Source organism: Hypomesus nipponensis, chromosome 26 (assembly GCF_054491055.1).
Source record: "Hypomesus nipponensis isolate SF chromosome 26, ASM5449105v1, whole genome shotgun sequence".
Lineage (NCBI taxonomy): Eukaryota > Metazoa > Chordata > Actinopteri > Osmeriformes > Osmeridae > Hypomesus > Hypomesus nipponensis.
In genome coordinates, this window is record NC_140386.1 from 6,514,263 (window position 1) to 6,540,807 (window position 26,545).

Here is a 26,545-nt window from a genome sequence, read left to right on the forward strand (position 1 = left end):
TCCTGGTTCTCCTAATAAATACATACGTTAGGTTAACATTTATGTTATAGAACAGGTTGATTCACATGCATGTAGATGACAGCCAGTGCATACACATCTTTTTACCTTACTGGGTCTGGAGTTCCTGTTCTGCATGCTTCCTGCCCTATTACCAACTCACCACAGACAGGACCAGCCATCACTACAAGACAACCCACTGACCTCAAGCCTCAATCAACGGGGGGCTTTAACACAGTTCCATGAATCAAAAATGCAAAGAAGCATGGCAAATGAATGCACGGTCATTCCTGACCTATAATTCTTAATTATAGAGTGGCTTGGCATCTTACATTTCCATTTAGTCATTTAGCAGACGCTCTTATCCAGAGCGACTTACAGAGCGACAGTACAGGGATATCCCCCCCCCCCCCCGAGGCAACTAGGGTGAAGTGCCTTCCCCAAGGAAACAACGCCATTTCGCATGGCCGGGAATCGAACCGGCAACCTTATCAGCGGGGGGGCTTGGGGGTGTTTGACCCCCCTAATTACCACTTGCCCCCCCCCCCCCCTTAAAAGAGGTAAAAACAACAGGTTGGGGGCCTCAATACACTTACATATCAATCTTACCTTTAATAGTAAATATTACTTCACGCCCTGGAGAAGAAGTTGACCCCCCCGATTGTCATTGGATAATTTGCACTCTGTTTTTCCCCCCCATCATTATCCATGACGGCAACAACCATCCTTTCCCTTTTTGTCCCCAATTACAGTTTCTGTTACTCTCCAGCTGTCCTTGTCACGTACAACTGGAGTCACAAATCATTCTTCAGAATTATTTTGCGCTATTTTAATGAGATTAAGATGTTTGAAGAAACATCTTCAAATGGAATTGGAAACCCACATCGAAACCTCTCTGGATGAAATCAACAGAATGTCGTAAGAGAGAACAGAATATTTGACATTTCATCCGTTGAGCAGACGTTTTCTTCAAAGCGACGCACAAATATAACACGTAGAAAAGTAAAGCAGAAGATCGAGGGGTCAAAAAGTCCACATTTACAACAGTACATCCGTGGTCAGAGTCAAGGAAATGTCTGTATTTACAAACCACACAGCAAAGAAGCCACGTCTCAGCTCCCACTATCGTGCTGAATCTCAAGCCCCCACCGGCGCCAGAAGATGAATCGTATACCCATGTGTACACTATATATGGTACACTTAATGCAAAGGAACAAAACAACCATTAATACATGTCCTACTCCTTATAGGCATAGAGGGACTCCCCTGGACAGACACACGGTCTCTAAAATCAATATTTGGGAGATCAGATACAGACAGCCCATATAGGGATAGACCCCGGTCTGGGTGACTTGTGTGTGGGTACACTGGCTAGTATTTCCACCTCCTCCGGAGGCCGCCAACCGTGACGCACCAGGGGGTCTTCCCTCACCTCCCTGCATCCGGTCGTGACATTACACACCAAGAAGCCTGCTCAGTGACTCGGACCAGTATTGATCCAGTCCCCGCAACACACACTCACTCACTGATGGATCGCAGGCCTCCGTGTTTGGCTGTGTCTGATGTCAGGGTGCAAGCTAGCGACACCAGGGCTGTCAAGGCTGGTTTGTGGCGAGGGGTTGGCAATTGACCTCGGCCGGGTTTCCCAGATTCGTTAAGAAGCTCTGAACGCTAGGCGCTTCTTAAGAACGTTCGAAAAGCGCTCTGGAACGCTCTTAGAACATTCAGTTCATGTCAGTTCTACAATTTGATCTGCAATTTTGCACTATTGTACTGTACTCCACTTAGGTTAGAATAGGTTATAGGGTTGAAATAGGTTTTATGTGCATTTCGGGTTAGTATAGTGTATAATTTATTGTTATCTGCAATTTAGGAAGTTTTAGTATTAGGGTTAGTATAGTCGATTATTTATTGCTACATGTATATTTAGGAAGTTTCACTTATTTAAGCGCAGCATAGATGTAAATTATGTTCTGTGTACTTATATGTTATGTTATGCCAGGTGCTTGCGTTGTCTTGTCTTAAGAATTTCAGTGCCCAGTCTGACCTTGTGTTGTTCTGTGTACCTGAGAAATAAAATACTTGAACTTGAACAGTTGGGGCCACTGTAGGAAAAGGGAAATCCGAAGCTCAAACACATTTTATGTTCACGATAGCCTTGTCAAGAAATGTCTGACCGTCTAACCATTTGCACTCTTGGTGATAGACAAAACGAATAGTAGCTACAAGTCCGAATGCTCTGTCATTTTGTATACATTTTGAATGCCCAATGTTACACATGTTTTGATTTGAGGGATATTTTGCATCAAGATATATTTTGATGTCGTGTTTGATGTCATGTTTAAACACTTCTGGACGAGAGAGGGAGGATACACTACTGAAGAGAAACACCATGACAGATGTGACTCTAGAGATCGCTCTGAAACTCCCATCCCTCCAGAGATGTGACACGGAGCCTCAGAGAGAGAGAGAGAGAGAGAGAGAGAGAGAGAGAGAGAGAGAGAGAGAGAGAGAGAGAGAGAGAGAGACAGAAAAAGAGAGAGAGAGAGAGAGAGAGAGAGAGAGGGAGAGAAGAGAGAGAGAGAGAGAGAGAGAGAGACAGAAAAAGAGAGAGAGAGAGAGAGAGAGAGAGAGAGAGAGAGAGAGAGAGAGAGAGAGAGAGAGAAAAAAAAAAGGAGAGAGAAAATCCCCGGCTAACTCTGATTAAAAAGCACACAGCGTCGCTGAGCCCCATCAGATAACAGCTGATTGAATCATCTGCCTCCGTGGTGACCATCTCGTCTGGTCTGAAAGCTTTACCCTCACTGGCGGATCTAAAGTTAGACACGCCAACTCATCCCCCCTCTATTTATAGATCTTTAAGACCCAACAGGAGACGGATTTGAAGACTCGTCGCTGGTGAGGACGAGTTGGCGCACCAAAGACAGGGTAAAATGTCCGGTGCTGGTACCTGGTGTACCATCCCTGGCCATCCCTGTCAAGGCCCAGCGGATTAGCCGAGTAGCCATAACAAACGCGCTGACGTGAAGATGCATGTGTGGCCATGTTGGACTGCTGTACCGGCGATGCCTGTGTTGCTGTGCATCGTCTAGCAGTGCAGAGGCAGTGCCAGGGCAGGAAGACGGATGAGAGGAGAGACAAGTGGACGCAAGGGGAGTCAGATGGCGGAACGGGGAGAGAGTCGGGCTCGAAATCAGAAGGTTGCCGGATCAATTTCCTGCCGTGCCAAAAGACGTTGTGTCCTTGGCCAAGTCACTTCACCCTACTTGCCTTGGGCGGAATGTCCCTGTACTTACTGTAAGTCGCTCTGGATAAGAGCGTCTGCTAAATGGCTAAAATGTAAATGCACACAAGTGCCGTTGCAACAAACAGAGGTCATGTATGAGGGGGGTAGAGAGAGAGAGAGGCTGAGAGAACGTTGGAATAGAAGCTGAGATGTAATCACCCAGCATCCTCATATCCAGGCTGCCCCATCAAACTCTGCAGAGAAGAACAAAAAAAAGAATGAAACGACAGCCACTGTTGCCAGGCAGGGTTTCAAAGGTGGTGAGTCATTTCCAGCAGGGAGACAGAGAGACATCTCACATGGGCACAGCAGGGCGGACGGCGACGGCTGCGCGCTGCATCAGCTAACATCAGCGTCCCTCAGGGCCTCACGTGACTTCCTCCGCTTCCAGACCGACGGTCTGCCATGCGCGCAACTGCGCTGGCTTCCTTCCGGCGCGGGAAGGGTTTGGGAGGGAGAGAGGGAAGTCATTAAGGAGGGAGAAAGAGGGGGCAGGGGGGGGGGGGGGGGATGAGGCTGGTGTTAATCACGGCAGGCAGAAATGGTCATAATGACTTCCGGTGCTGATTTGCCGATGTTCCGACGCGACACAATGGTGACGAAGGAGCTCCGTTAGATTTAAGTGTGCGAGCCGTGGTGTCGCGGCTCGGTGGCTTCATGACCGACGTATGACACGCGCCCCTCGCCCTGCCAGTATCTGGGTGTCTCGGGGGAGGGGGGGGGGGGGGGAACGAAGACGACACACACGTGTGTTTACCTCCGAGCCCTTCGTCATCGCATGTGTAACGTGCATGACCTCGCGAAGCCTGCTTCTTCCTGCGCCCGCACATATGGCTCTGTGGAACACACATGTTTGTGACCTGGTGGATGTGTGCGTGAGGGAGGGAGGGAGGGGGGCAAACTGTATGAATGGTGATGGGGGTTATTTTCGGCGGTCTGTTCCGAGAGCGTGCGTCTTCTCCTGAGCCCTGATATCCTCCTGTCCTCTCCCTCCACCCTCCTCTCCCTTCCCCCACCTTCTCCTCTCCTGTCCTCTCCCTCCACCCTCCTCTCCCTTCCCCCACCTTCTCCTCTCCTGTCCTCTCCCTCCACCCTCCTCTCCCTCCCCCCACCTTCTCCTCTCCTGTCCTCTCCCTCCACCCTCCTCTCCCTCCCCCCATCCTCTCCTCATGCTCCCTCCTCTCCTGCTGACAGTATAACAAGGGAACGGAGAGAGAGCTGGATTAAAGGGGGAGGGGGGGGGATTTGAGCCTTCTCTCTACTTGAGGCTCCATTCCATAAGCTTGACAGGGACCACCCCCCAGCGATGCCCTCCGCGCTGCCCCTCAAACTACATCACATTTACATGTATTCATTTAGCAGACGCTTTTATCTAAAGCGACTTACAAGAAAGAAGCTTTTCAAAAATGCACCAGTCAATGATCATAAACAACGAGGCTTAAAACATGGCGGGTAGCCAAAACATGAAACATACATTGTGAAAAGCAATGTGCCAATGGGTCGAACCAGAAGAGCATGTAATTAAACAAATTACAATTAAACAACGTGATCCTCGAAAGTGGGGAGGAGGGAAGCAAGCAACAATAATATAATTCACAGCGAGTACAAGTAGCTAAATCAATTACAGCTAACCAACTAGTGCAACAAGTCCCTCAATGGGGACTACCAGCCCTGGTCCACCCTACCCCCCTGGTCCACCCTGCCCCCCTGGTCCACCCTACCCCCCTGGTCCACCCTACCCCCCTGGTCCACCCTGCCCCCCTGGTCCACCCTGCCCCCCTGGTCCACCCTGCCCCTCTGGTCCACCCTACCCCCCTAGTCCACCCTACCCTCCTGGTTCACCCTACCCCCCTGGTCCACCCTGCCCCCCTGGTCCACCCTACCCCCCTGGTCCACCCTGCCCCCCTGGTCCACCCTGCCCCCCTGGTACACTGTACGGACCCCACACACACATCTGCACATCATCTCCATCGCGACCACATCGCGAGGAGCTTGGGTTGTCCTTGGACGCTTCGGTCATTTCCAGCAGGGAAACGCGTCCCTCAGGCCTCCCGTGACTTCCCCCTCGCAGGACTGACGGTCTGCCATGTGCGCTACTGCCTTGGCTTCCTTCTGGTGTGGGGAGGGTTTGGGAGGGAGAGAGAGAAGTCATTAAGGAAAGAGAGAGAGGGGCTGGGGGGGAGGGGGTGATGCCGGTGTAAATCATGGCAGGCAGACATTGCCACAATGACTTCCTGTGCTGACTTTCCGACATGACACAATGGTGACGGAGGTGCTTTATTCGTGTCTTGGCTCCCACGTGTGTCTCAGGCTCCAGGTCGGGTGTGGGCGAGGCCCTGGCACGGCTCAGTGGCAAGCCAAAGGGGGGGGGGGGGGGCGGCAAGTAAGAGGACGTCTGTTGGACTTGTGTTGACCTCGCGAAGCCTACTTCTTCCTGTGCACGTGCCTTATGGCTCTGTGGAAACACATGTTGCGTGAGGGTGGGAGGGGGGCAAACTGTATGAATGGTGATGGGGGTTATATTCGCCGGTCTGTTCCGAGAGTGTGCATCTTCTCCTGAGCCCTGATATCCTCCACCCTGTGTCATCCACCCTCTCCTGTCCTCTCCCTCCACCCTCCTCTCCCTCCCCCCACCTTCTCCTCTCCTGTCCTCTCCCTCCACCCTCCTCTCCCTCCCCCCACCTTCTCCTCTCCTGTCCTCTCCCTCCACCCTCCTCTCCCTCCCCCCACCTTCTCCTCTCCTGTCCTCTCCCTCCCCCCACCTTCTCCTCTCCTGTCCTCTCCCTCCACCCTCCTCTCCCTCCCCCCACCTTCTCCTCTCCTGTCCTCTCCCTCCACCCTCCTCTCCCTCCCCCCACCTTCTCCTCTCCTGTCCTCTCCCTCCCCCCACCTTCTCCTCTCCTGTCCTCTCCCTCCACCCTCCTCTCCCTCCCCCCACCTTCTCCTCTCCTGTCCTCTCCCTCCACCCTCCTCTCCCTCCCCCCACCTTCTCCTCTCCTGTCCTCTCCCTCCACCCTCCTCTCCCTTCCCCCACCTTCTCCTCTCCTGTCCTCTCCCTCCACCCTCCTCTCCCTCCCCCCACCTTCTCCTCTCCTGTCCTCTCCCTCCACCCTCCTCTCCCTCCCCCCACCTTCTCCTCTCCTGTCCTCTCCCTCCACCCTCCTCTCCCTCCCCCCACCTTCTCCTCTCCTGTCCTCTCCCTCCACCCTCCTCTCCCTCCCCCCACCTTCTCCTCTCCTGTCCTCTCCCTCCACCCTCCTCTCCCTTCCCCCATCCTCTCCTCATGCTCCCTCCTCTCCTGCTGACAGTATAACAAGGGAACGGAGAGAGAGCTGGATTAAAGGGGGAGGGGGGGGATTTGAGCCTTCTCTCTACTTGAGGCTCCATTCCATAAGCTTGACAGGGACCACACCCCAGCGATGCCCTCCGCGCTGCCCTCAAACTACCAGCCCTGTTCACCCTGCCCCCCTGGTCCACCCTGCCCCCCTGGTCCACTGTACGGACCCCACACATCTGCGCATCATCTCCATCGCGAGGAGCTTGGGTTGTCCTTAGACGCTTCGACGCACCCACAACACACTCCTCCCCTTCCCTTCGGTTTCCTCCCCCTCCCCTCCTCCCTCCCCCTCCCCCCCTCCATCCCCCTCCCCCTCATCCCTCCATCCCTCCCCCTCCCTCCGTCGTCTCTGTTTCTCTCTCCCCACGTTTTCACAGCGATGAGCTTGCCGCCTCGCTCCCACTCCCTGGCTACAGACACCGCACATGTCTCCACACCAGAGAGCTGTTACCATTGCCTAGGACACCATCACATCATCCGCCCCCCCCCCCCACACACACACACACACGCACACACACACCATCGCTGGATAAACCGGAGCGGACTCCATCTGAAAGGTACTTTTGGGAGAGAGAGAGAGACCTCCTGCGCGCTCAAACACCAGGCTGAAGGTAATAGATCCATATTCATATCACTGATTTGCGAGTCTGCTACACGAGGCAGTTTTTGTTCGCAGAAGCCGGGATCTGAAGGAGAAGCTGTATTGCTGTCAGGGTTGAGAATGAATACTCAAACTGAGGTTTGGTCCGATATCTGGACAGAAGAGATTTTTTCTATGTCGTTTTATGCTGAATTTAGAGGTTTCTTCATACTTAAAGGAACATAAACAGATTGTGATCAATCGTGATAAACATAAGCTGCTGTTACACGGTGCATAAAATGTGACCATTATGTGTACAATTCCAAAGGAAACAGTTATATGAGCATATATTTATATGTTATATAAACAAACAAATATTTTGGAAGGTTTTATGTTTTAATCATTTGTAGTCATTCATTTTACCTCCAAAAAGTTGTTGCTGTTGGTGTGCCAGTGTACGTATATATGTCTGTGCAGTATGCCACATAGGCAGAGAGGGGAAATCAATCACCGCCCTTCTCTCCTGCCCTCGTACCACGGCCCCAGGGGGTTATTGAGCCCTGTAAATGTCAGGCCGTGGATGTTCCAAAGATGGAGAGGAGCTTTGAAGCCCCCACACACACACACACCACCCACGTTGTCTTCTTCCCCGGCTCACCAGGTCATCCTTTCAGTCTTCGGTCCACGGCGACAAACTCCCTTTCGTTCCTCGCGCTCCGTCCACCGCTGGGTCGGCAAACCCTCGATTTCGCTTCTGCCGACGCAGAAGTCCAACGCGACCGAAAAGAAACGGACGTGTGCGGACGTTTTGGGGGAGCCTGTTTGTGGTGCGTGCGTGCGAGGACCGGTGTTGACATGGGGGGTGATCTTCTCTGGGGCAGTTTGACGCACGAGGCAAACTGTACCGCACTGTACACAATCGCAGAGACGCTGGTGCAAAAGCGAGAAGGTTAGCTGCCGGGGCCAACAAAGCTTTCAACTCAATTTGTTTTGGTGGCTTGTAACCTCGCGGGAGGGGGTTTTGACAAGAATATCTCCCAAATGCATTGATTTCATAAGTCTAATGGCTGGAGGAATAGATTAAAACCAGACGAAACCTTCCTCATCGTAATCCACAGAGGAAAGAGGTCACTCACATCTCTACACTGGGCCACCCAATTCTGGTAAACCCGCATCTGGGTTGAAACCAAAATGCTATTTGAATTCCACAAATCCAGTGATGAAACAAACCTAGCCTTGCACAACGTGCCCCATCATACTTTATTCATTCATCTTATACATTTCGCCGACGGATTTCTCCAAAGCGACACAAAAAGGGCATTATTAATGGCAGAAAATCAAAGAGAGAATAGCATCGTTCCAACGGTATTTCCGGGGGTTCGAGCAAAAGCCGTGCTGTGTACCACATGTGTAATGTGGCACTGAGCAACCTGAACAGCGCTCCTGTCCTGAACGCAACACCGCCAACCATTCAGTCTCCGATCGTGAGACTTCATCATACACACAACCAATCCCAACGTGGCCACTCGAAGCATCCGTCTGCTTGAAATAGACCCTTCAGCTCTCCGGGGTTGTCGAGCGTGGCCACGAGAAGCCCCTCTCTGACAGGATGTGAAAGGCGCCTTGGGGCAAGTCAGTTGTGGTTTGACCTTGGCTGGCAACACGAGATCCGGGTGGCCGGCAACACTGATGCCACTGTCCGTCTCTCGGAGGTGAGACATGGGGGGTGGGTGCAGGGGACGGGTGTCCGTGGAAGACATTGTTGGTGTCAAACACCACTCGTGGCGGGTGGACGTGGATGTCGGGTGAGAGTGGGAGGGGCATGGAGGGGAGGAGGGGACGTCGCCGGTGGCAGGTGAGCGGTGACCGCGCGCGCACGGGGGGAAGCTCGTCGACGGTGGAGCGGGGGAATGGTGGCGCCGCCGTGAGGGGCAGGAGGACGTCGCTGCCTCTCTCCCCCGAGGAGCTGAGGAGAGGGAGATTCGAGGGGAGGAGGCGGAGGGATGGAGAGTGGGATGGAGAGAGGGAGGGAAGGAGGTAGGGAGGGATGGACAGAGGGATGGAGAGTGGGAGGCTGAGAAGACAGAAGAGAGAGTGCAAGATGGAGCTGGCTGAGTCACGTTTGGCCTTCTGTATGTTTGAGGGACAGCCAGGCAGGCAGTGAGGCAGGCAGGCAGACAGTGAGACAGGCATGCAGTGAGACAGGCAGACAGTGAGACAGGCAGGCAGGCAGACAGTGAGACAGGCATGCAGTGAGACAGGCAGGCAGTGAGACAGGCAGGCAGGCAGACAGTGAGACAGGCATGCAGTGAGACAGGCAGACAGTGAGACAGGCAGGCAGGCAGACAGTGAGACAGGCAGGCAGGCAGACAGTGAGAAAGGCATGCAGTGAGACAGGCAGGCAGGCAGGCACGCAGGGTGACAGCAGACACAGACAGACAGACAGACCCAGGAGGTCTGACTTGGCCTGAAACAAGATCACAGACGGTCAACCAGAGTCCTGACCAGCCAGAAATAACCCAAACAAAGATGCCTCACCCCCTCCTCCCCCTCTCCTCCCCTGGCCTCCCTCCCTCCCTCTCTCTCTCCCACCTCTCCTCGCCCCCTCCTGGTGGAATCGGCACATCAGACGGCCCTCAGACCGCCGACAGGGCCTCTTCAGAGGTTCAGATCGCAGGCTCACGTGCACAGCGCACGCTGCTGCAGCGTGCACACACAGAGGAGCGGAGCCTGTTGAGACGCAGCCATGGTGATGCTGTGTATGTGAAACACCATCTGTTAGCATGGGGCAGGTTCTTTCTACACGTGTAACTCCATTTGATGGAAAGTGGGGAAATGATGATTGCAGGGGAGCAGTGAGTGGTGTGACTGTGTGACCAAATCAGTCTGTCTAGACATTACATTACATTTAGCAGACGCTCTTATCCAGAGCGACTTACAGTAAGTACAGGGACATTCCCCCGAGGCAAGTAAGGTGAAGTGCCTTGCCGTAATTTTGACTCGGCCAGGAATCGAACTGGCAACCTTCAGATTACTAGTCCGATTCCCTAACCGCTCAGCCACCTGACTCCCTAGACCATGTTGCCATGCCACCATGGACCATGTGACCAGCTTTTCTGGTTCTCTATACCCATACTACCATACTATTTAGCATGCCTGCTAAATACGTCCCAATACAATGCAGTGCAATCTGGCAAAAGTACCAGGATGCAAACTGGGATGGATGTCAGAGCAAGGGGTCAAAGTTCAAGGCGCAATGTTGAAGTCATGTGTCCCAATTGGATGCATTCTGCAATTGCACTTTGTAAGGCCAGCTGCAGTACTTAGAAACTAAGAAGCTATGCAGCATTGCAGCCTGAGATGCAGGGCTTATCAAGACCATGAGACCATGTGATCATGTGACCTGGTAAACATGTGGCCATGCGTTCACGTGATCATGTGACCTGGTAAACATGTGGCCATGCGACCAAATGATCACGTGACCACTTGACCACGCACCATGGACACCTTAACAAGCGAAACGACTGTATTTGCGCCACTGCTCATCCCACAATGCATAGCAGCACGCGCTGCCCAGAGACACACCGCGGCACGAGCACATCTCCCATCTCAGTAGCTCCAACTTGAAAAGAGGTCAAGGGGAAACGTGGAGACACTGCAATGCGCCAAAGCAAACTTCAAAGGGGTTTTCTCCGACACAGCACTTACTACACAGTTCTCTTCCCATGCAGACATTCCTTCAGGGAAAAAGGGAGGGGGAATGTTTTCGTTTTTTTGGTGCTTTTTGTGTGTGTGTGTGTGGGGGGGGGGGGGGGGGGCGGGGTTAAAATTCTGAAGGCAACTTTGCTTCTCTGGAATGCTAAATTTAGCAACCCCCCCTTAGGAGACAACGCTGATGCCTGACTGAATACAACATGAACTGGCCCACTCCGACTGACTGCATGGATCTGTCAGGAAACGTTAAAAATAGCTCGGCACGTGTTTGCACCCGATGCGTGCTGGGGATTCAGCCCTCAGCCGTTAAACCGACCGAAAAGTACCGTTGGGCCCTGAAAACCACAACAGACCGCAGACTGCTGAACGCCTTTAGATGGACGTGGGCCGCTGGAAAAGTAAAACATGGAGAAAAATAACATTTGGAAGCACGGAATGTATGTCGTGTTGAACCTGCAGTCGTTGTGTACACTCAGGCACTCGAATCCACACGCGTGCGCATACACACGCGCACACACCGTAGCAACGTGCTGTGCTGAGAGGGAGCCCAGAGGGCGACGTCTGGAGAGCTCGCTAGTCAGAGAGATGAGCGACGCCATTCATTCAAAGTGCTTCCAGTGGATGATGAACCGAGCATCTCGGGCAACGTTCCCAATTCCCAGCGAAGACACCCGGCGTTCTGCCACGACGCCTCCTCAAGTCCTTCAGGCCGCAGGAAAAACACACACTGCGCCTTTAAAACAATTGACTTGCTAAGTGGGCGTACTAATAGTCGGACAGATGGATCTTTCTGTTCTGCCAGTCCTCTCTCGGAGGTTGGCGTGCGCGAGGGCTGGACTTGCAGGGCACGTGTTCCCCAAGCTCTTTCCATCCTCTCCCTGACAGCCGTTCTCTCTCCTGACCGAGCCCGGCAAGGTGCTGAGGTGGTTTACTGACTCGTCAGCAGACAGTAACACTCCTTCCTCTCCTCCTCCTCCCCTTCCTCCCTTTCCCTCCTCTGTCTTCCTCCCCCTTCTCCCCCTCCTCCATCCTCTACAGGAGTTGAACCATGAAGACCAGACTGGGCTGCCTGTCCAATAAGTCGGACTCCTACAGCGACTTCAGCGAGTTCCTTCCCCCGGCTCAGGACACCTCGGCTAGGTGTATCAAGTGAGTGAACCTTCCGGAAACATGGAGATGTGAGGCTGTGTTTTGCATGTTTCATGTAGGAAATGATGCATTATTCAGTCTGCTGGCAACAGGCCATTTCTGCTGCTACAGTTCCTGTTGTTGTCAATGAAATATTCATGTGTTCATCTAGCTTTTATCCAAAGCAACATAGAGTTTCGGGGGTATTTGAACCAATGAATTCATTAAATCTGTTTTTATCCCTCTCTTCCTCCCTCTCCTCTTCTCTCTCCTCCTCTCTCTCCTCCTCTCTCTCCTCCTCCTCCCTCTCCTCCCTTCTCTCCTCCCTCTCCTCCTCTCTCTCCTCCTCCTCCCTCTCATCCCTTCTCTCCTCCCTCTCCTCTTCTCTCTACTCCTCCCTCTCCTCCTCCCTCCTCTCCACCTCACTCTCCTCCTCTCTGTCCTCCTCCCTTTCCTCCTCTCTCTCCTCCTCCCTCTCCTCCTCCCTCTCCTCCTCTCTCTCCTCCTCCCTCTCCTCCTCTCCCTCCTCTTCCCTCTCTCCATTAGGCTGTCGACAGACGAGGTCGTCCGATGGTCTGATTCCTTTGACGTCCTGCTTTCACACAAATGTAAGTCTTCGTTTCGCTGACTCTCTACACTACCTTGGTCTCAAACATGACCTTGGCCATTCTGAGGCAGGGCCAGGGAGAAGCATCTCAAATTGAGAATGCAGAGGGGGGTGGGGAGGAGAGGATGGTGAGGGCGGGAGGGGTTGTTAATGACAACCAGTGCCCTCATTTTGGTGACCTTGTTGAACAGACCACTCAAATATCTTTTAATCCTGCCTGTGTCTCTCTCCATCCTCTTTGCTGCCCTGTTAACTCTCTAGAACTAATTCAGCTCTGCTAATGGATACAGCCAGAGACTCTCTGAGTCACACAGTTGACAGTGACCTTGTCACACACACACACACACATCTCTCTCTCTCTCACAGACACACACTCACTTCTCTCTCACACATACAAACACACACACATCTCTCTGTCACACACACACACACACACACAAGATCTGAGACTGGGCGACATAAATGAGAACAGTCTGTCTGTGTTCCCTTGTCCATAAGTCACACCAGAGGACCGATTCAGAGCACTGCAAATAGCTCCGAAAGCTTGGCAGATGACTTGAGGCAGGAAATTAGCCTTCTGACTGTCGAGGACAGCAGACACCGCTATCCATTCGAGTTGCGTCCTCCTGCATCCACTTCCTGTCGGCTCTCGTTTCAGTTTGCCAGGACCAGTGAACGTTGATGAGAATATGACATCAAATTTCAGGCCAAGTCCACCACCTGGATGCTGCGAAAGTGCAGCAGTAACACGTCCACTGCACCGTGTCGGTGGCCTGTTTCTGAGGTGGATTTGAAAGGACTTTGTCCTCGGAAAAAGAGGATGGAATTGTTCTTTCCTTTCTCCCACTAAACCGAAACCACGTCCCCTTACTTCCAGGGGAAGGAGGGACAGGTGTGACACCGCGTCACGCTGATGTCATGGCTCTGCCGGAATAGAACCTCTTTTCAAAAGCAGGTCATTGTACTCCTCACGCGCGAGAGGGCACCCGCGTGTCAGGCTTCCAATCGAGCCGACCAAAGGTTCTTAAAGGGATCTCGCGCGCACGCACGCGCGCTGCGTCTCACGCGCACTCCGACACACACCGACTCACACGCTCTGACACACACACACACACACACGCTCAAGCACTCAGGCACACTTACACGCACTCCGACATACAGGTCCACAGTGAAAAAAAACAGTCCGACACACACACACACAGAGATGACTTAATCATTGTGTAAAGGACATGGCCGGGATTGAAAGAGGACGGCTTGTTCTCTCGAAGCGACAGGGGCTCAGACAGTGTTCTCCCTGCCCAGTGTTCTCCCTGTCCGTCGCAGATGGGATTCTGTTATCACGTTTGCCCACTCCTACGACGCCGCTTTGTTTGCGCCGCGGCTAATTGTGTTTGCTTGGCAGGCTGCGAGCTCACCGCTCAGTCCGAGAGGGTGGCGGCCACGAGGCAAGCATGCCGGGAGACGCCGAGACACGTTTTCCTTTTTGGATTGCCGCTCCGCCCCACGGCGGGAGGAATTGAAAATCGATGATTATTCCCTCGGGGCACACACGGTGCATTTCAAAGGGGGTCAAACGTGCGAGTGGTTGTTGGGTGTTGTGGTTGTTGGGTTGGTGTTGGGTTGGTTGTTTTTCGCAAGCCCCTCAAAGAGACAGCGTGAGCCATGTTGACGAGGGCTCTGTCTGATTCCACTCTCAACTCCCTCTCTCTCCCTCTCTCTCTCTCTCTCTCTCTCTCTCTCTCTCTCTCTCTCTCTCTCTCTCTCTCTCTCTCTCTCTCTCTCGCTGCTTCCGGACTAATGTAACACAAACATAGCAAAGGAGGATGGGAACAGGTCAACATGAAACGGACGATAAAATAACTTGACTTTACCCCCGTTTGTCTGCAACGCTGAACACAATGATCATTTCTCTTGACTGCCAAAGGCTCAGTGGGGGTCCCTAAGTGGCCAAGTGTTGATGTTGTGATTCCTGTATGGCTGAGCTAGGGGTGACATGCATCAGAGAAAACGTCAGCCTAGGGTAAATATCCAGTCGTTATCTTCCGCTAATTTATCTGAATGAGTTGCTTTCAGCGCAGAGAAAGGAGCAGTTTTAAAAGGGGAGGACTGTGGTGTGCTTCGCCCGGAAATTGGGAGTCAGGCGATGCAAATCTCGTTTCTGGAATATTTCTGTTGCTGTTGTTATTATTGTTGTCGACTCCTCACACTGTCAGGGCCTCGTTTGCTGTTTGTTGTCGCAGACGGTCTCACCGCCTTCCGCGCTTTCCTCAAGACGGAGTTCAGCGATGAGAACATCGAGTTCTGGATGGCCTGCGAAGATTACAAGAAGATCAAGAGCTCTGCCAAGCTCATGTCGAGGGCTAACAAGATCTACCGTGAGTTCATCGACGTCAAGGCTCCAAGAGAGGTGTGGAATGTTTGTTTGTTTGTGTGAGTTACTACATCATTCTAGGTTTATTGGACCAACACCACCCAAACCAAGTGAAATTCGAGGTGGCCCATCTTGCACGCCATGCCCCCATCCTGGTCAGGAGGACTGTGTCTTGACTCGGCAGCCAACTGCCGACCTCCGCTGATTAAAGATGATCATTCCTTCCAGGTGAACATCGACTGCAGGACCCGTGAGGTCACCAGGCAGTGTCTGGAGGAGCCAAACTCCTCCAGCCTGAACGACATCCAGGCCAAGGTGTACAGCCTGATGGAGAAAGACTCGTACCCACGCTTCCTCAGGTCGAGGATGTACCAGGACATCCTCCACAACACGCGCTCACACTGCCAACGGAGGTCCGTGTGACCCCCCCAGCCCCCACCCCCTCCCCTGGGACGACACCCTTCCAGGCCCACCCCCCCCCCCCCCGGGACAACATCCTGCCAGGCCTGTTCTCCACGTTCACCCCCATTTATTTTTCCGCCCACCACTGCTCCACGTTTGTGTCTTGGGATGTAGGGGGGGGAGGGTAGATGTCATGTACATTTTTGATCGTGAATGCTCGTTTCCCTTTAAAGTACCATTTTAGGGGTTGGGGGGGGGGCAAGGGGCAGGCAGGTTGGGGGCTAGCAGGGTTGGGGCTCTTGCGGGGGGGGGGGGCTTAGACATGATAGTGTGTGTGTTTACTAAGAGGCTAGAGGGAACACCCCATCCTGTTTAAACTGGGTCTGGCTCGTTTGCACTTAGAAAAGGAAAAACCACATGACCTTGTTCAGTGTTGACTTGTAAGGGTTTATAAGATACTGTTGATGTTTCTGTGTATCTTCCATGACCCCGGGCAGTAGACGCTTTTGCTAATCAGAAATATCCTGCATGTCAATTGACACAATATCATTATTTTTAGATGACAAAGACATATTTGTTTACTGTGTGAATAGGACTGTGTGCATTGACAGAATTGTTAACTGTTAATTGTTAACTAACCAAATAGAAAACTAGATAATTGAAACTACAGTTAATTGAAGCGAAATTGAAAACGTTTGTACATCTGCAAATGTATTTGTTGCTTTTAACATTATGTATTAATATGATAAAAGATTTTAAAAAATAAGCTGTAATGTGTGATTTATGTAATATTACTGGAAATACATTGAAAAGACTGAATACAGAAACTGATTAGCTGTGGTAGCTTGAATTTTTCTTGGAGATGAGTAAAAAGTAAGAAAAACTGTTATTTCCTCTCTTTATCCTTACACAAGAGCGAAAGAGCGGCTATACAGGAAGGAAGGAAAGACGTTGCGAAACTCATAAAAAGAAAAATTCTCGCGTATTTGTCGAGGTTTTTTTTTCTTTCAATCCCCGGCAAGAAAGGCATTTATGTTTAAAGTGTCTTTTTGTCTGCATCAGCCAGCCAGAGAAGTTGTTTGGGGAACTTTGTCCTTAAAAAATCTGGGACAAGAGACCCTATAGTCTCACAGAAAATGTAACACTTAAGTCTGTGAATCACTACGGGGATGGAATTCAATGGGAATATAGGCCAACATCCTGTCTTGCAGACAAGGCACCCACGTAATGTGGACCAGCAGATTGACAGAGAATCATCTGTGAGAATCACCTGCTGGAATAGATACAGCTGGTCTCTGTTCATCAGGAAAATGACCGTTAGAGGATAAGGATAAGGATGATCTTTTAATAAAGAAGAGGGCGTCATGGAAGGGCTAGCAGCGCAATGTCTTTCCTTCTTGTCAATTATTGGTCACGTGTGCACCAGGACAGTTCATGGTATGCCTCAGGGACCCTGGAAAAATCGAATATAGTTGCATACATCATACACATACATGAACATACTGGGACAAAGGGGGGGAAATTGAAAACTGCTGTCAAGGCAACAGATGTGTTATGTGGGATTATATAATCATGCTCCCTCTGTCTGTCTGTCTGTCTGTCTGTCTGTCTGTCTGGCTCTCTCTCTCTCTCTGCTTCATCCAAGAGAGAGCCACCTAAATCTCAGCCGTAGCGCGCCAGCATGCAGCCCCTTTCTCCTCTAGCTTCTTCGACACGCCCGCCTTTGTTCGCACGCCAATACAAAACGTTTTACATCTGAAAGAAAATAACATTTCGTCTTCTACAATGATCCTGTTGACGAGATACAGGGAACGGGGAGTGAGAATTTCGCAAAGGGTCATGGCCCAGGGGAGCTGGAGAGTGACTGCTGTTCAAGCAGACACAGCCAAGGAAGCATCGGTTGGCTTGGGACTCATTCTGCCTAACACTCAGACACACAGTCAAAGAAGTGAGGTTCCGGTCACAGCTAGCTGAGATAAAAAGGGTTTACAGTAACTGACCACTGTTTAATAAACAACAGAACACAGAGAAAGTACAAAGAAAGTACAGACGCAGCCCCTCCTCTCAAGAGTTGCACAACCTTGTCGACCCATCAAGGATTTCCCGGACTGATCTGTTGTTGTTGCTGTTGAGGCCTGAATGGAAACGTTTTTAATCGGAAATGATTTGAAAACTCCACCACCCTTGAGTCACTTCTCGAAGCCTTTCAAAAACAAACAAACTCGCAAGGTACTGGAGGTGGGCTTGTCGGGAAATCTTCCCCGTGGCATTGAACCGAGGGGTTTTCACTAAAGGCACAAACACACGCAAACACGTTGGAATAAACACTGCCAGCAGTTCGCAAGATGGCAAGGAGAACGTCTGTTAACAATGGAATGACATCAGCACAGGTTGAGTCATGATACATAATACAGAGAGGAAGTGGGGTCGAGAGGCCAGTCTCACCAGCTGGGCCCAGCCCAGCGTTGAGGTTCAAACCCTGGTGTTGGGTGACTGTCCTCGCCTGCTCTTCTGTTCCCCACAGTGAGCAGCTCTTCACCTGAGTAGCTCCTCTCTCATCCCACGGGTTCATTTGCTCCCCACAGCTGTGTCCAAATCAAGACGGCTCCTGAAGCCGGATCGGAGTCGAAGGCAGTGATGAGGACGCCTGAGGTGAGGTGGCGAGAGGGCGGCGTGCTTGCTGCTACGCTTTTTCATTTCTCCTTTCTTAGTGTGTCTGTGTGTATGCTCCCTGTGTGTGTGTGTGTGTGTGTGTGTGTGTGTGTGTGTGTGTGTGTGTGTGTGAGAGAGAGTGAGGTGGGGCTGCGAGTGTTGTGTGTCACCAGCTAGCTCTGCTTCAGAGAGAGGAACCACAGAGAGCGGACGGAACGTTTGATAACGTTCCGTCATAAACTTGAATGTCACGGGTGGATTTGTGGGCTTTCGCTGTCGTAAATTCAAATGTTACCACTTGATAATAAAACTAAATGAACGAATGATATAAACAGTCCTGTCAGCGGCTTTCCACTCAGGTGATGTCAGAGGAGACCTTGGGACGACATGAAAAGTGAAATAAAAAAAACAAAATGAGGAGGCGGTGATATAAGGGTTCAGGATTGACCCAAACTAGAAACCTCTCGCACGTTTGACCCCCTTTGAAATGCACCCCGTGTGCCCCTGAGGGAATAATCATCGATTTTCAATTCCTCACGCGAGAGAGAGAGAAAGCGAGGGAGAAGGAGAGAGAGAGGGCTGGTGCTATAACTAGGGCTGTGCCACATACAGCAAGCTCCTGATCAAGCATACAATAGTGTGAGAGAGAGAGAGAGAGAGAGAGAGAGAGAGAGAGAGAGAGAGAGAGAGAGAGAGAGAGAGAGAGAGAGAGAGAGAGAAAGAGAGTGGGCAGGTGATATAACTAGGGCTGTGCCACATGCAGCAAGCTCTTGATCGAGCATTTAATAGTGTGTGTGTGAGAAATTGTATTTGGTGTTAATTCATGGGAATTAATGCATAAACACTCAGCCAATAGGAATTGTTTGGTTTGCCAAGAGACAGTGAAATGAGGTCACTGCTTTTGTAAGTCAGGTTTTATAACATTAGGATAAACCATGGCCCAGGAAGTTATCAGAAGGAGTCAGGAAGGGTCTGTTCCATGGCGAGGACTCAAGAATCCGTACAGTGTTCAGAGTTGTTGGAGATCTTTTCAAAAGTCTTCTTCCCTTCTTCAAGCACACAGCACACGGTGGCTGTATATTTGCTGTTACACAACCAATCTGCTGCCTCAGGCCTCTCGAAAAGGACAGAAACACGATTGTCTGTCTTCCAATCACCTTGCGTAAGAAGTCTCGGTTGGATGCTTGGTAGACAAAGTCGTTACATCACCTGGGGCTAAAGACTCCAAGGTTTTCAGAGGCCCCATCTCCTTCTAGAACGTACTGTGACACCTTACATAACAATATTGTTACAAACCTGTTTTTATCCCGCTAATTGGAATAGATACAGCATCAGCACCGGACGATTGACATGATGGTACAACGGTGTGTGTGTGTGTGTGTGTGTGTGTGTGCGTGTGTGTGTGCCCTTAGGCTTCTTTACTAGCCAGACATCGTTTATTCCCTGCTATTAAATCCTAATCGGATGTTCTCTCCAACCCCTGAGAGCACAATGGCTGCCTTGCGGTTGCGCGGGAGTTGTCCTGGGCTGTGAGTTTGGCACGGTGACACATCGTACTGTAGCAGTCTCTCAGCCACTCGTCCTGGTAAAGGGACACCGTCGCGGAGAACATTAGTACACATTTGTGTGTGCGCAAACACTGCTATTAGAATCGTCGTATGTTTTTTGTTGTTGCCAAAGACAGGCACAATGTGTTTTCTCTTTGGTTGTTTTTTTACCTGCTCAAAAGGTGTTGGGTCGCACACGAATACCGTGTTTTTTTTGTTTCTGGTGAGCTATTCATATTTAGATCGATCGATATTTAGATCGAGAGTTGAAAGGACTTTTGAGAGGATTATCTGTTATAATTTTAGATAAGTAGATTCATGTCTCTTGTATGTAATGTATTAGTGCATGGGCCATTGCGCCTGAAATAAACATTAAATAAAATAAAAAATAAATGTTAAAAGATAATTTTTGATAAAGGATCACTGGACTTCTTCCTTGGTCCCATTTGGTCAACTGTCTCCCTTCCGGAGTCTTCTTCAGGCTCCTGAACAGATAACTACCCCCGCCCTCCACCTCCATTTTGAAACAGACTGTTATAACCCCCCACCTCCTTCCTGCAGTCTGAGTATAGCACTGCCTAGCATAGAATTTGCACATTAGCATTTACTATAACCACCTTTCAACTGCCGACACTCTGTTTCATTACATTGGTCAGTGAGTATTGTGTATAATATATATATTTTTTTTAATGATTAATATAATTGTATCTTTTACTGTTATTATTGTCCGCTACTATCTATTTGATAATAAAAAACTGCACTGTTGTAAGTAACGCAGCAACACAAAGCTTTTCATTGTACTCGTATACGTGTGTATCCTGTACATATGACAATAAACTGGAATAAAATTGTGTGTTTGAGCCACCAACAACACAGATCCAACATGGACAAATAAAAACCTCCGTAACGTGGTTTCCAGCTTGGTGTTTTTGGAGAACTGCCCATCTTAGCTTCCCTGTCATCATGTGTGTGCCCAAGAAGTGGGCTTCACTAAGACAACAAATGACAGGCAGGTTTCGGACATAAGCACACAAACATTCACCCCGATGCATGCACAACACACACACACACACACACACAGCGGTAAATGAGGAGCAATTAATAATCTAGGCTAGGAGAATAACATGTTTTCAGGCAAAGAGAAAAGATAACAAACAGATCTGTGTTCCCATGTTTGATTTCAGGGACATTGAAAAACAACTGCAGAACATGTCAGAGGCTTTCATCATTTGGTCTCAGTCATTTCCCAGCTTCCCGCCCCCCCACCCCCCCTCCCACTTATCCTTCTCCATCCTTCACCCCTCCCCCCCACCTCCTCCCCCACCTCCCTCTCCCTCACTCACTGTGCCTATTTTCTCTGCCCCAGTTTACATACAGAGAGAGAGAGGGCAAGACAGAGAGAGAGACAGGGAGCGAAAGAGAGAGGGAGAGAGAGGGAGAGAGAGAGAGAGAGAGAGAGAGAGAGAGACAGAGAAAGAGAGAGAGAGAGAGAGAGAGAGAGAGAGAGAGAGAGAGAGAGCATGCACAAACACAGACAGCCTTGTGATTGGCTGTGGAGGCTGGTGATGAGTCAGCGGTTGGGGTATATAATCCTCGGGCAGCTCTCTGTAGGCACGCTCTACTGATCTCTGTCTGCCTACACAGCACCAAACTACCAGCATCCACCTGCTACCATGTGCAAAGGACTAACCTATCTGTCTGTCACCTGCCTGGAAAGGTATGATCAACGCTTCCAGGCTATTGCTAACTTCTTAGCACAGAAAAAAAGATGGCATTGGGATTTTACCGTTCTATTTTCAATAGATGAGCCGGGTCCTAAATTAAATGTTGCGTAACGGAAATGTTCTCAGTTAGAAGTGAAAGTGTTTAAAAAAAAAAAATGTTCATCAAGGTTTCTCAGAAAGAAATAGGCTGTCCAAGGACTCTAAATGAATTCATCTGACGTGCAATGTTTTTCTTGTTTGCAGGGCAAAGGAACTGAAAGCCAGGTTTGGCAGCATGCTGCAAAAACATGACTGGACTCATGCCAGCAGCAAAGCAGGAAAAAACAGGTAAGGAGCAAAGCCTAACAGGATGTCCAGCATGTGCACATTGACAATGTCCCATCTTTGTTATGCTTTGACGTGAATCGAACTATAACTCTCTCATCTGCCGTCCACAGTCCAACTCTGGAGGAATGCCTAAGGTGGAGAGAATCTTTCGAAAGGCTCCTGTCGAACAAACGTAAGTCGCAACACACAGAACCGCGCACACGCTGAACACACGGGAAAAAAAACACCGCAAACACACACCAAGATCCACCTGCAACCCTAACAAACACACACCAAGATCCAGGCAGACACTTACTCTACAGATCACACATAACCCCCCCCCCCCCCCCAAGTTGGCAACACAACTTAGTCTACACCAGCACGTTGAAAATGCTGCCCGCGCCAAAACACTCGCACATTCGACACCACAAAAGCACCACAGCTACGCCTAAATCAACGCGTTCTACGCCCAGCATCAAGATGGGGATTGTGGTTCATGCACGTGCCATCCAGTAGACCCCATAGCAGAGAGCACGTGCAGGAAGATTCGACACGACACGATCAGTGCTTTAGGCTCTAAAACGGATCCGTATCCCCGTACTCTGCTCGCACACTGACAGGCCGTGCAGACACACACACACTGCACACACACACACTGCACACACACTGCCGAGGACTGCCGCACGCCCTCCACGCCCTCCACCGTGATTAACTCCCGGCTCCTTCTCTCTCTCCTCTCCTCAGACGGACTGTGTGCCTTCACGGCCTTCCTGGTGTCCGAGTTCAGCGAGGAGAACGTGGCCTTCTACGTGGCCTGCGAGGACTACAGGAAGATCAGGGTGTCTGCTAAGCTCCCTGCCCAAGCCTGGAGCATCTACGACGAGTTCATCGCCTGCGACGCGCCCAGAGAGGTGAGGCTCGAAGCGCACGCAGGAGATTGCATCTCTCCATCCGCGCGCCACACCACAACCGTCCTCTCAACATGGACCTCCCTCGGTCTTGATAGTAACCTGCACCCCCCCCCCCCCCCCCCCCGCTGTGCATTTCGAAAGGACAGCGCAAAATCGAGTATCCATAGCGCAGAGGCCTACCAGTAGTCAGAGTCAAGGGACAATATTGGGGGCTCTGTATTTCCCAGGAACTGGGAAAAGTAACCATGTCCCAGCTACCAGGCACAGTGCAACATGGCAACACGAACACCCCTTCCAGTGTCTCCCGCATCGCTGACCCAACCTCTCTCTCTCTCTCTCTCTCTCCCTCCTCAGGTCAACATTGACCACGAGACCCGTGACATCACCAAAGCCAACCTGCAGGCTCCCTCGGCCTCGTGTTTCGACCTGGCCCAGCACAAGATCTACACGCTCATGGAGAAGGACTGCTACCCCCGCTTCCTGCGCTCGGCCGCCTACAGGCACATGGCCAGCCAGCTCGCCGCGGGGGCGAAGAAAGTGTGAGCGCCTCGGGGGGGGGGAAACGGCGACGGACGAGATTGAACGCTGTCACCCGAGGGTGGAGTCGAAACTAACGATGCACGCGCTGCGATCGATGGCGCCCGGGGCCCGAGGCCTTAAAGGGGCGGGGCAAAGACGCAGAGCCCCTTGCATGCAGGGGCGCTGGAAGCGTGTCGCCCAGTCAGGAAGAGGAGGAGGGGGAGACAACCAATAGAGACTTCTGCAGGAAGCGTTAGAGGAGGAAGGATGGACAGACGTCCCTATCCAGCCAGGAGACTCTATGGGGTGTCAAAGAACCCTTTCAGACATATTCAGGATGGGAGAGAAGTTCTTTGTACTGGTCTTCGCCTGCAAAAAGTGTTGCAGAAAGGAACGAACATGTAAAATAAGATATGAAGAAAAGCTTGTTATCTATATCTCGTGTCTTTTCCCACTTCCTCGACACCTCACATGTTGTTTCATTTGAAATGGAAAAGATGTGTATTTACTTCATGTTATATTTATTATTAAGATCTTGGTATGTGTTTTCTTAAAAAAAAAAAAAATACCAAGCAAAAATGTGTTTGCTCTGGCATGCATTTTAACTTGAAACACGCTGATTGTCAATTTATTGGAACAATAAATTATTTCAGACTTCTCAGAGAGTGTACTTATTTTTATTAACGGTGACTTAACCTTTCTAATGACGCTCTTTATGGAGTTTCTTCACTTCAAATTTGGCCAAGGCACAGAGGATATCGATCCAACTGCACATACACCACACTGATGCAGTAACTTTCAGGGTATAAATCCAACAAATGGAAGAGCTGTAAATAATTCAAACGCACACGCACTGTAGTAGGATAAAGGTGAAGAGGACGACTATATCATCTGCCACCCAATTCACACGACTGAACACAGCTGGAACACAGCAGGAACACAGCACGACCCTATCCACGTGTCTACACTAGCATCCCTTAAAATGGGCTTCTGTAGCATAATGCGGTTCATTCATTCGAAACAAATCTATTTTGAGAAGTGGGAGTCAGACAAAGCCACATTAGGACGGATGCGTCAGTTGCTATGTACTTCATCATTAGCTGGCTATTATTCAGCACTTCCTGGGACCGGATGATTAGGATGACTGTGACGATGAGTGCGCCAGCTTCTTCGTTATCGTCACCGTGTGATATTGATTCTGTTCAGTCAGCCCACTCTGTAGCTTGGGGAAGTTGCAGGCACAAGTGCACTGATTCGGGTCTCCACGGAAACCTAGTCCACGACACTCAAGCCACAACTTCCCCATCTGCTGCAGGACTCTAAATCTTGCCCGGCTGCCGACAGTGAGGCTGTGTTTCCCAGGGTGTCAAGTGAACGCCAGCTCTTGGAAACAGGATGCTGCAGGAGATAAGACTGGGAGTGTCGACATAGCACATCGAAGAAAAACCTGGAGTGAGTCGTCGCCGCGTGTTTGCACGAGCAATATATCTTGTGCCATAAAAGAAGCGTTAAACTGAAGGAAATGTGGCAGTGGGTTGAGCACTCCGGACTGCAGCGGGGAGGGGGGGGGGCAATTGTACTGTTATATGGGCCATATAAACCACCCCCCAAAAATTACCACTGCATAGCAGGTATTAAGCGAACGTGGCAAAATGCCACGTTTATAATGATTCAGACTCTCCATTTAAGAGGCTCACAAGGGGGACCCAAACTTGTTGCCCCCCCCCCCACAGCTCCCCCCTCCGAGAACCGCCCCTTGAAAAACGTCAACACATCGCAAGGTTCCTTTTCGGGGTTCAAAACCCCTCCACCGAACCCGTAGGCCTGGGTAACGTGACCGTCGAGATTCTGATCCCTAGGCTATCTAATGTCATGCATTGCCTCTAGCATGTTCCATAGTGTAACGGCAACCCCGCATCGGCGTCTTCATCCGTGAAGGGACTCTTTTATGGGGGGCTGAAGCGTCTCGTTTGGCTATGCTAATGTCATTAGCGGCGAGAGCCAGTCGACGGCAGGTGCGCCGCAGGTGCTGCTCGGATCCGCTGCATGTTCATCTCCATCTCCATGGAAATGCGGCTTTCGGGGGGTTTTTTCTGGGGGGGGGGGCTCTGATTTGATGAGTGTCCGAAAAAAAGTGTCGGTTTCGTAAGTGTTCTTCTGCTTCAGAGTGGATTTTGAAGAGAGACATCCACCATGTAGGCTACACGTTGCGTCACGTCTGTATTATACTTATACTGTATTATACTAAAATTAGATGAGGACACGTTTTGATGAGAAGCAAAGAGGCTGCGCTGCTGTGCGCGGTGAATTGGATGACCGTCACTGCAAACTCAAAACATTGGCCAACAGCACGGCTATCTAAACGGCACGTGCAAATCAGTGTGCTGAATATATTCACCTCCACAGAAAACCAGGAGAACACCAGCTTTCACAACTGCTGAATATGCCTATGCTTGACATTGTTAAATCAACTCACGGGGTAGACTGAAGTGAATCTTGATCATTTGTTCATGAATACACTGTACAGACGTGAGGTATAATTAACCATAAATTGCTTTAAGGGCTGAGGGTATATGTCAGTACCTTGATACATAATACCGTAATAATTGACTGCAGACCCAGAAGTTTCTGGTTCAAATTTCCTGTGCTGCTGTAAGTCTGTGTAGATAAAAGTATCTGCTACATGATGAAAAATAAGTGGGCCTATCACAAACAAAATGCCACAGCGACATCTAGTGAAGAAACGTATACAGTACAACCACACCACGCAACACGGAATTTGTTCTACAAACTCAACATCAGCGTGCGCTAGAAGCTCACCGACAACTTCAAACATCTTTCAAACGTCGTTGACACTTTTGTGGGAAGTACGAGAGGCTTTGGAGTGAATCCTCTGCTCAGTGAACACATTGTTATGACACGAGTGACTCAAGGGCCTTAGCCATGTCCTGTGTACCCACAGCACACAGCTAAGCTGTGCACCCAAAATGTCCTCCACCGTGACCTGGAGTGAACCCACAGGACAGAGGGACGAGGTCAGTGCTCTTCCTGCGTCTGAGGCCGGCCCTCCAGCCCCCCGGTGCCCATAACTCCTTCTCGCCCCACACAACCCACACACACATTCCATTGAGCCCCCCCCCCCCCCCCAAAGGACCCCCCCCGTCGCACCTCAGCCTGTTGAGGCCCCTCCGTGGTTCTCCCTCCCTATGAAATACTTTCCATAATATTTTGGCAGGGTGATGTTATGTTATTGCAATTACCGCTGGGAAGGTTTACGACAGAGCATCTCTGCGGCGAGGAAGAGAAGGTGAGAGAGGCCGACAAAGAGAAAGAGAGAGGGTGAGAGAGAGGGGGAGGGGGGGGGCGAAAGAGGGAGAGAGAGACAGAGAGGGTGTGCGAGGGGGAGGGGGGGGCGAAAGAGAGAGAGAGAGAGAAAGAGAGAGAGAGAGAGAGAGAGAGAGAGA

At 50.7% G+C, this 26,545-nt stretch overlaps 2 protein-coding genes across 2 annotated transcripts; both read left to right on the forward strand.

The window, feature by feature from the left end:
* Window positions 1-11,734: 11,734 nt before the first annotated feature.
* Window positions 11,735-15,471, forward strand: LOC146221190 (regulator of G-protein signaling 8-like). Its single transcript, XM_084692939.1, has 4 exons — window positions 11,735-12,063; window positions 12,589-12,650; window positions 14,890-15,056; window positions 15,249-15,471. Exons 1-4 carry the CDS (start codon window positions 11,963-11,965, stop codon window positions 15,441-15,443), a joined length of 525 nt encoding a protein of 174 aa, XP_084549065.1. The 5' UTR covers window positions 11,735-11,962; the 3' UTR covers window positions 15,444-15,471.
* Window positions 15,472-21,241: 5,770 nt separating this feature from the next.
* LOC146221191 (regulator of G-protein signaling 16-like) lies at window positions 21,242-23,713 on the forward strand. The gene is made up of 5 exons (XM_084692938.1): window positions 21,242-21,338; window positions 21,589-21,672; window positions 21,783-21,844; window positions 22,396-22,562; window positions 22,917-23,713. The coding sequence occupies exons 1-5, from the start codon at window positions 21,295-21,297 to the stop codon at window positions 23,103-23,105; spliced, it is 546 nt and encodes a 181-aa protein (XP_084549064.1). The 5' UTR covers window positions 21,242-21,294; the 3' UTR covers window positions 23,106-23,713.
* Window positions 23,714-26,545: the final 2,832 nt, after the last annotated feature.

Bases quoted from the DNA above. Each gene is read 5' to 3' on its own strand.
- LOC146221191 (XM_084692938.1), top strand. From the start codon at position 21,295: ATGTGCAAAGGACTAACCTATCTGTCTGTCACCTGCCTGGAAAG. The intron at 21,673-21,782 runs GTAAGGAGCAAA...TGCCGTCCACAG, and splicing joins AGCAAAGCAGGAAAAAACAG to TCCAACTCTGGAGGAATGCC. The intron at 22,563-22,916 runs GTGAGGCTCGAA...CTCCCTCCTCAG, and splicing joins CCTGCGACGCGCCCAGAGAG to GTCAACATTGACCACGAGAC.
- LOC146221190 (XM_084692939.1), top strand. From the start codon at position 11,963: ATGAAGACCAGACTGGGCTGCCTGTCCAATAAGTCGGACTCCTACAGC. The intron at 12,064-12,588 runs GTGAGTGAACCT...TCTCTCCATTAG, and splicing joins ACCTCGGCTAGGTGTATCAA to GCTGTCGACAGACGAGGTCG. The intron at 12,651-14,889 runs GTAAGTCTTCGT...TTGTTGTCGCAG, and splicing joins CGTCCTGCTTTCACACAAAT to ACGGTCTCACCGCCTTCCGC.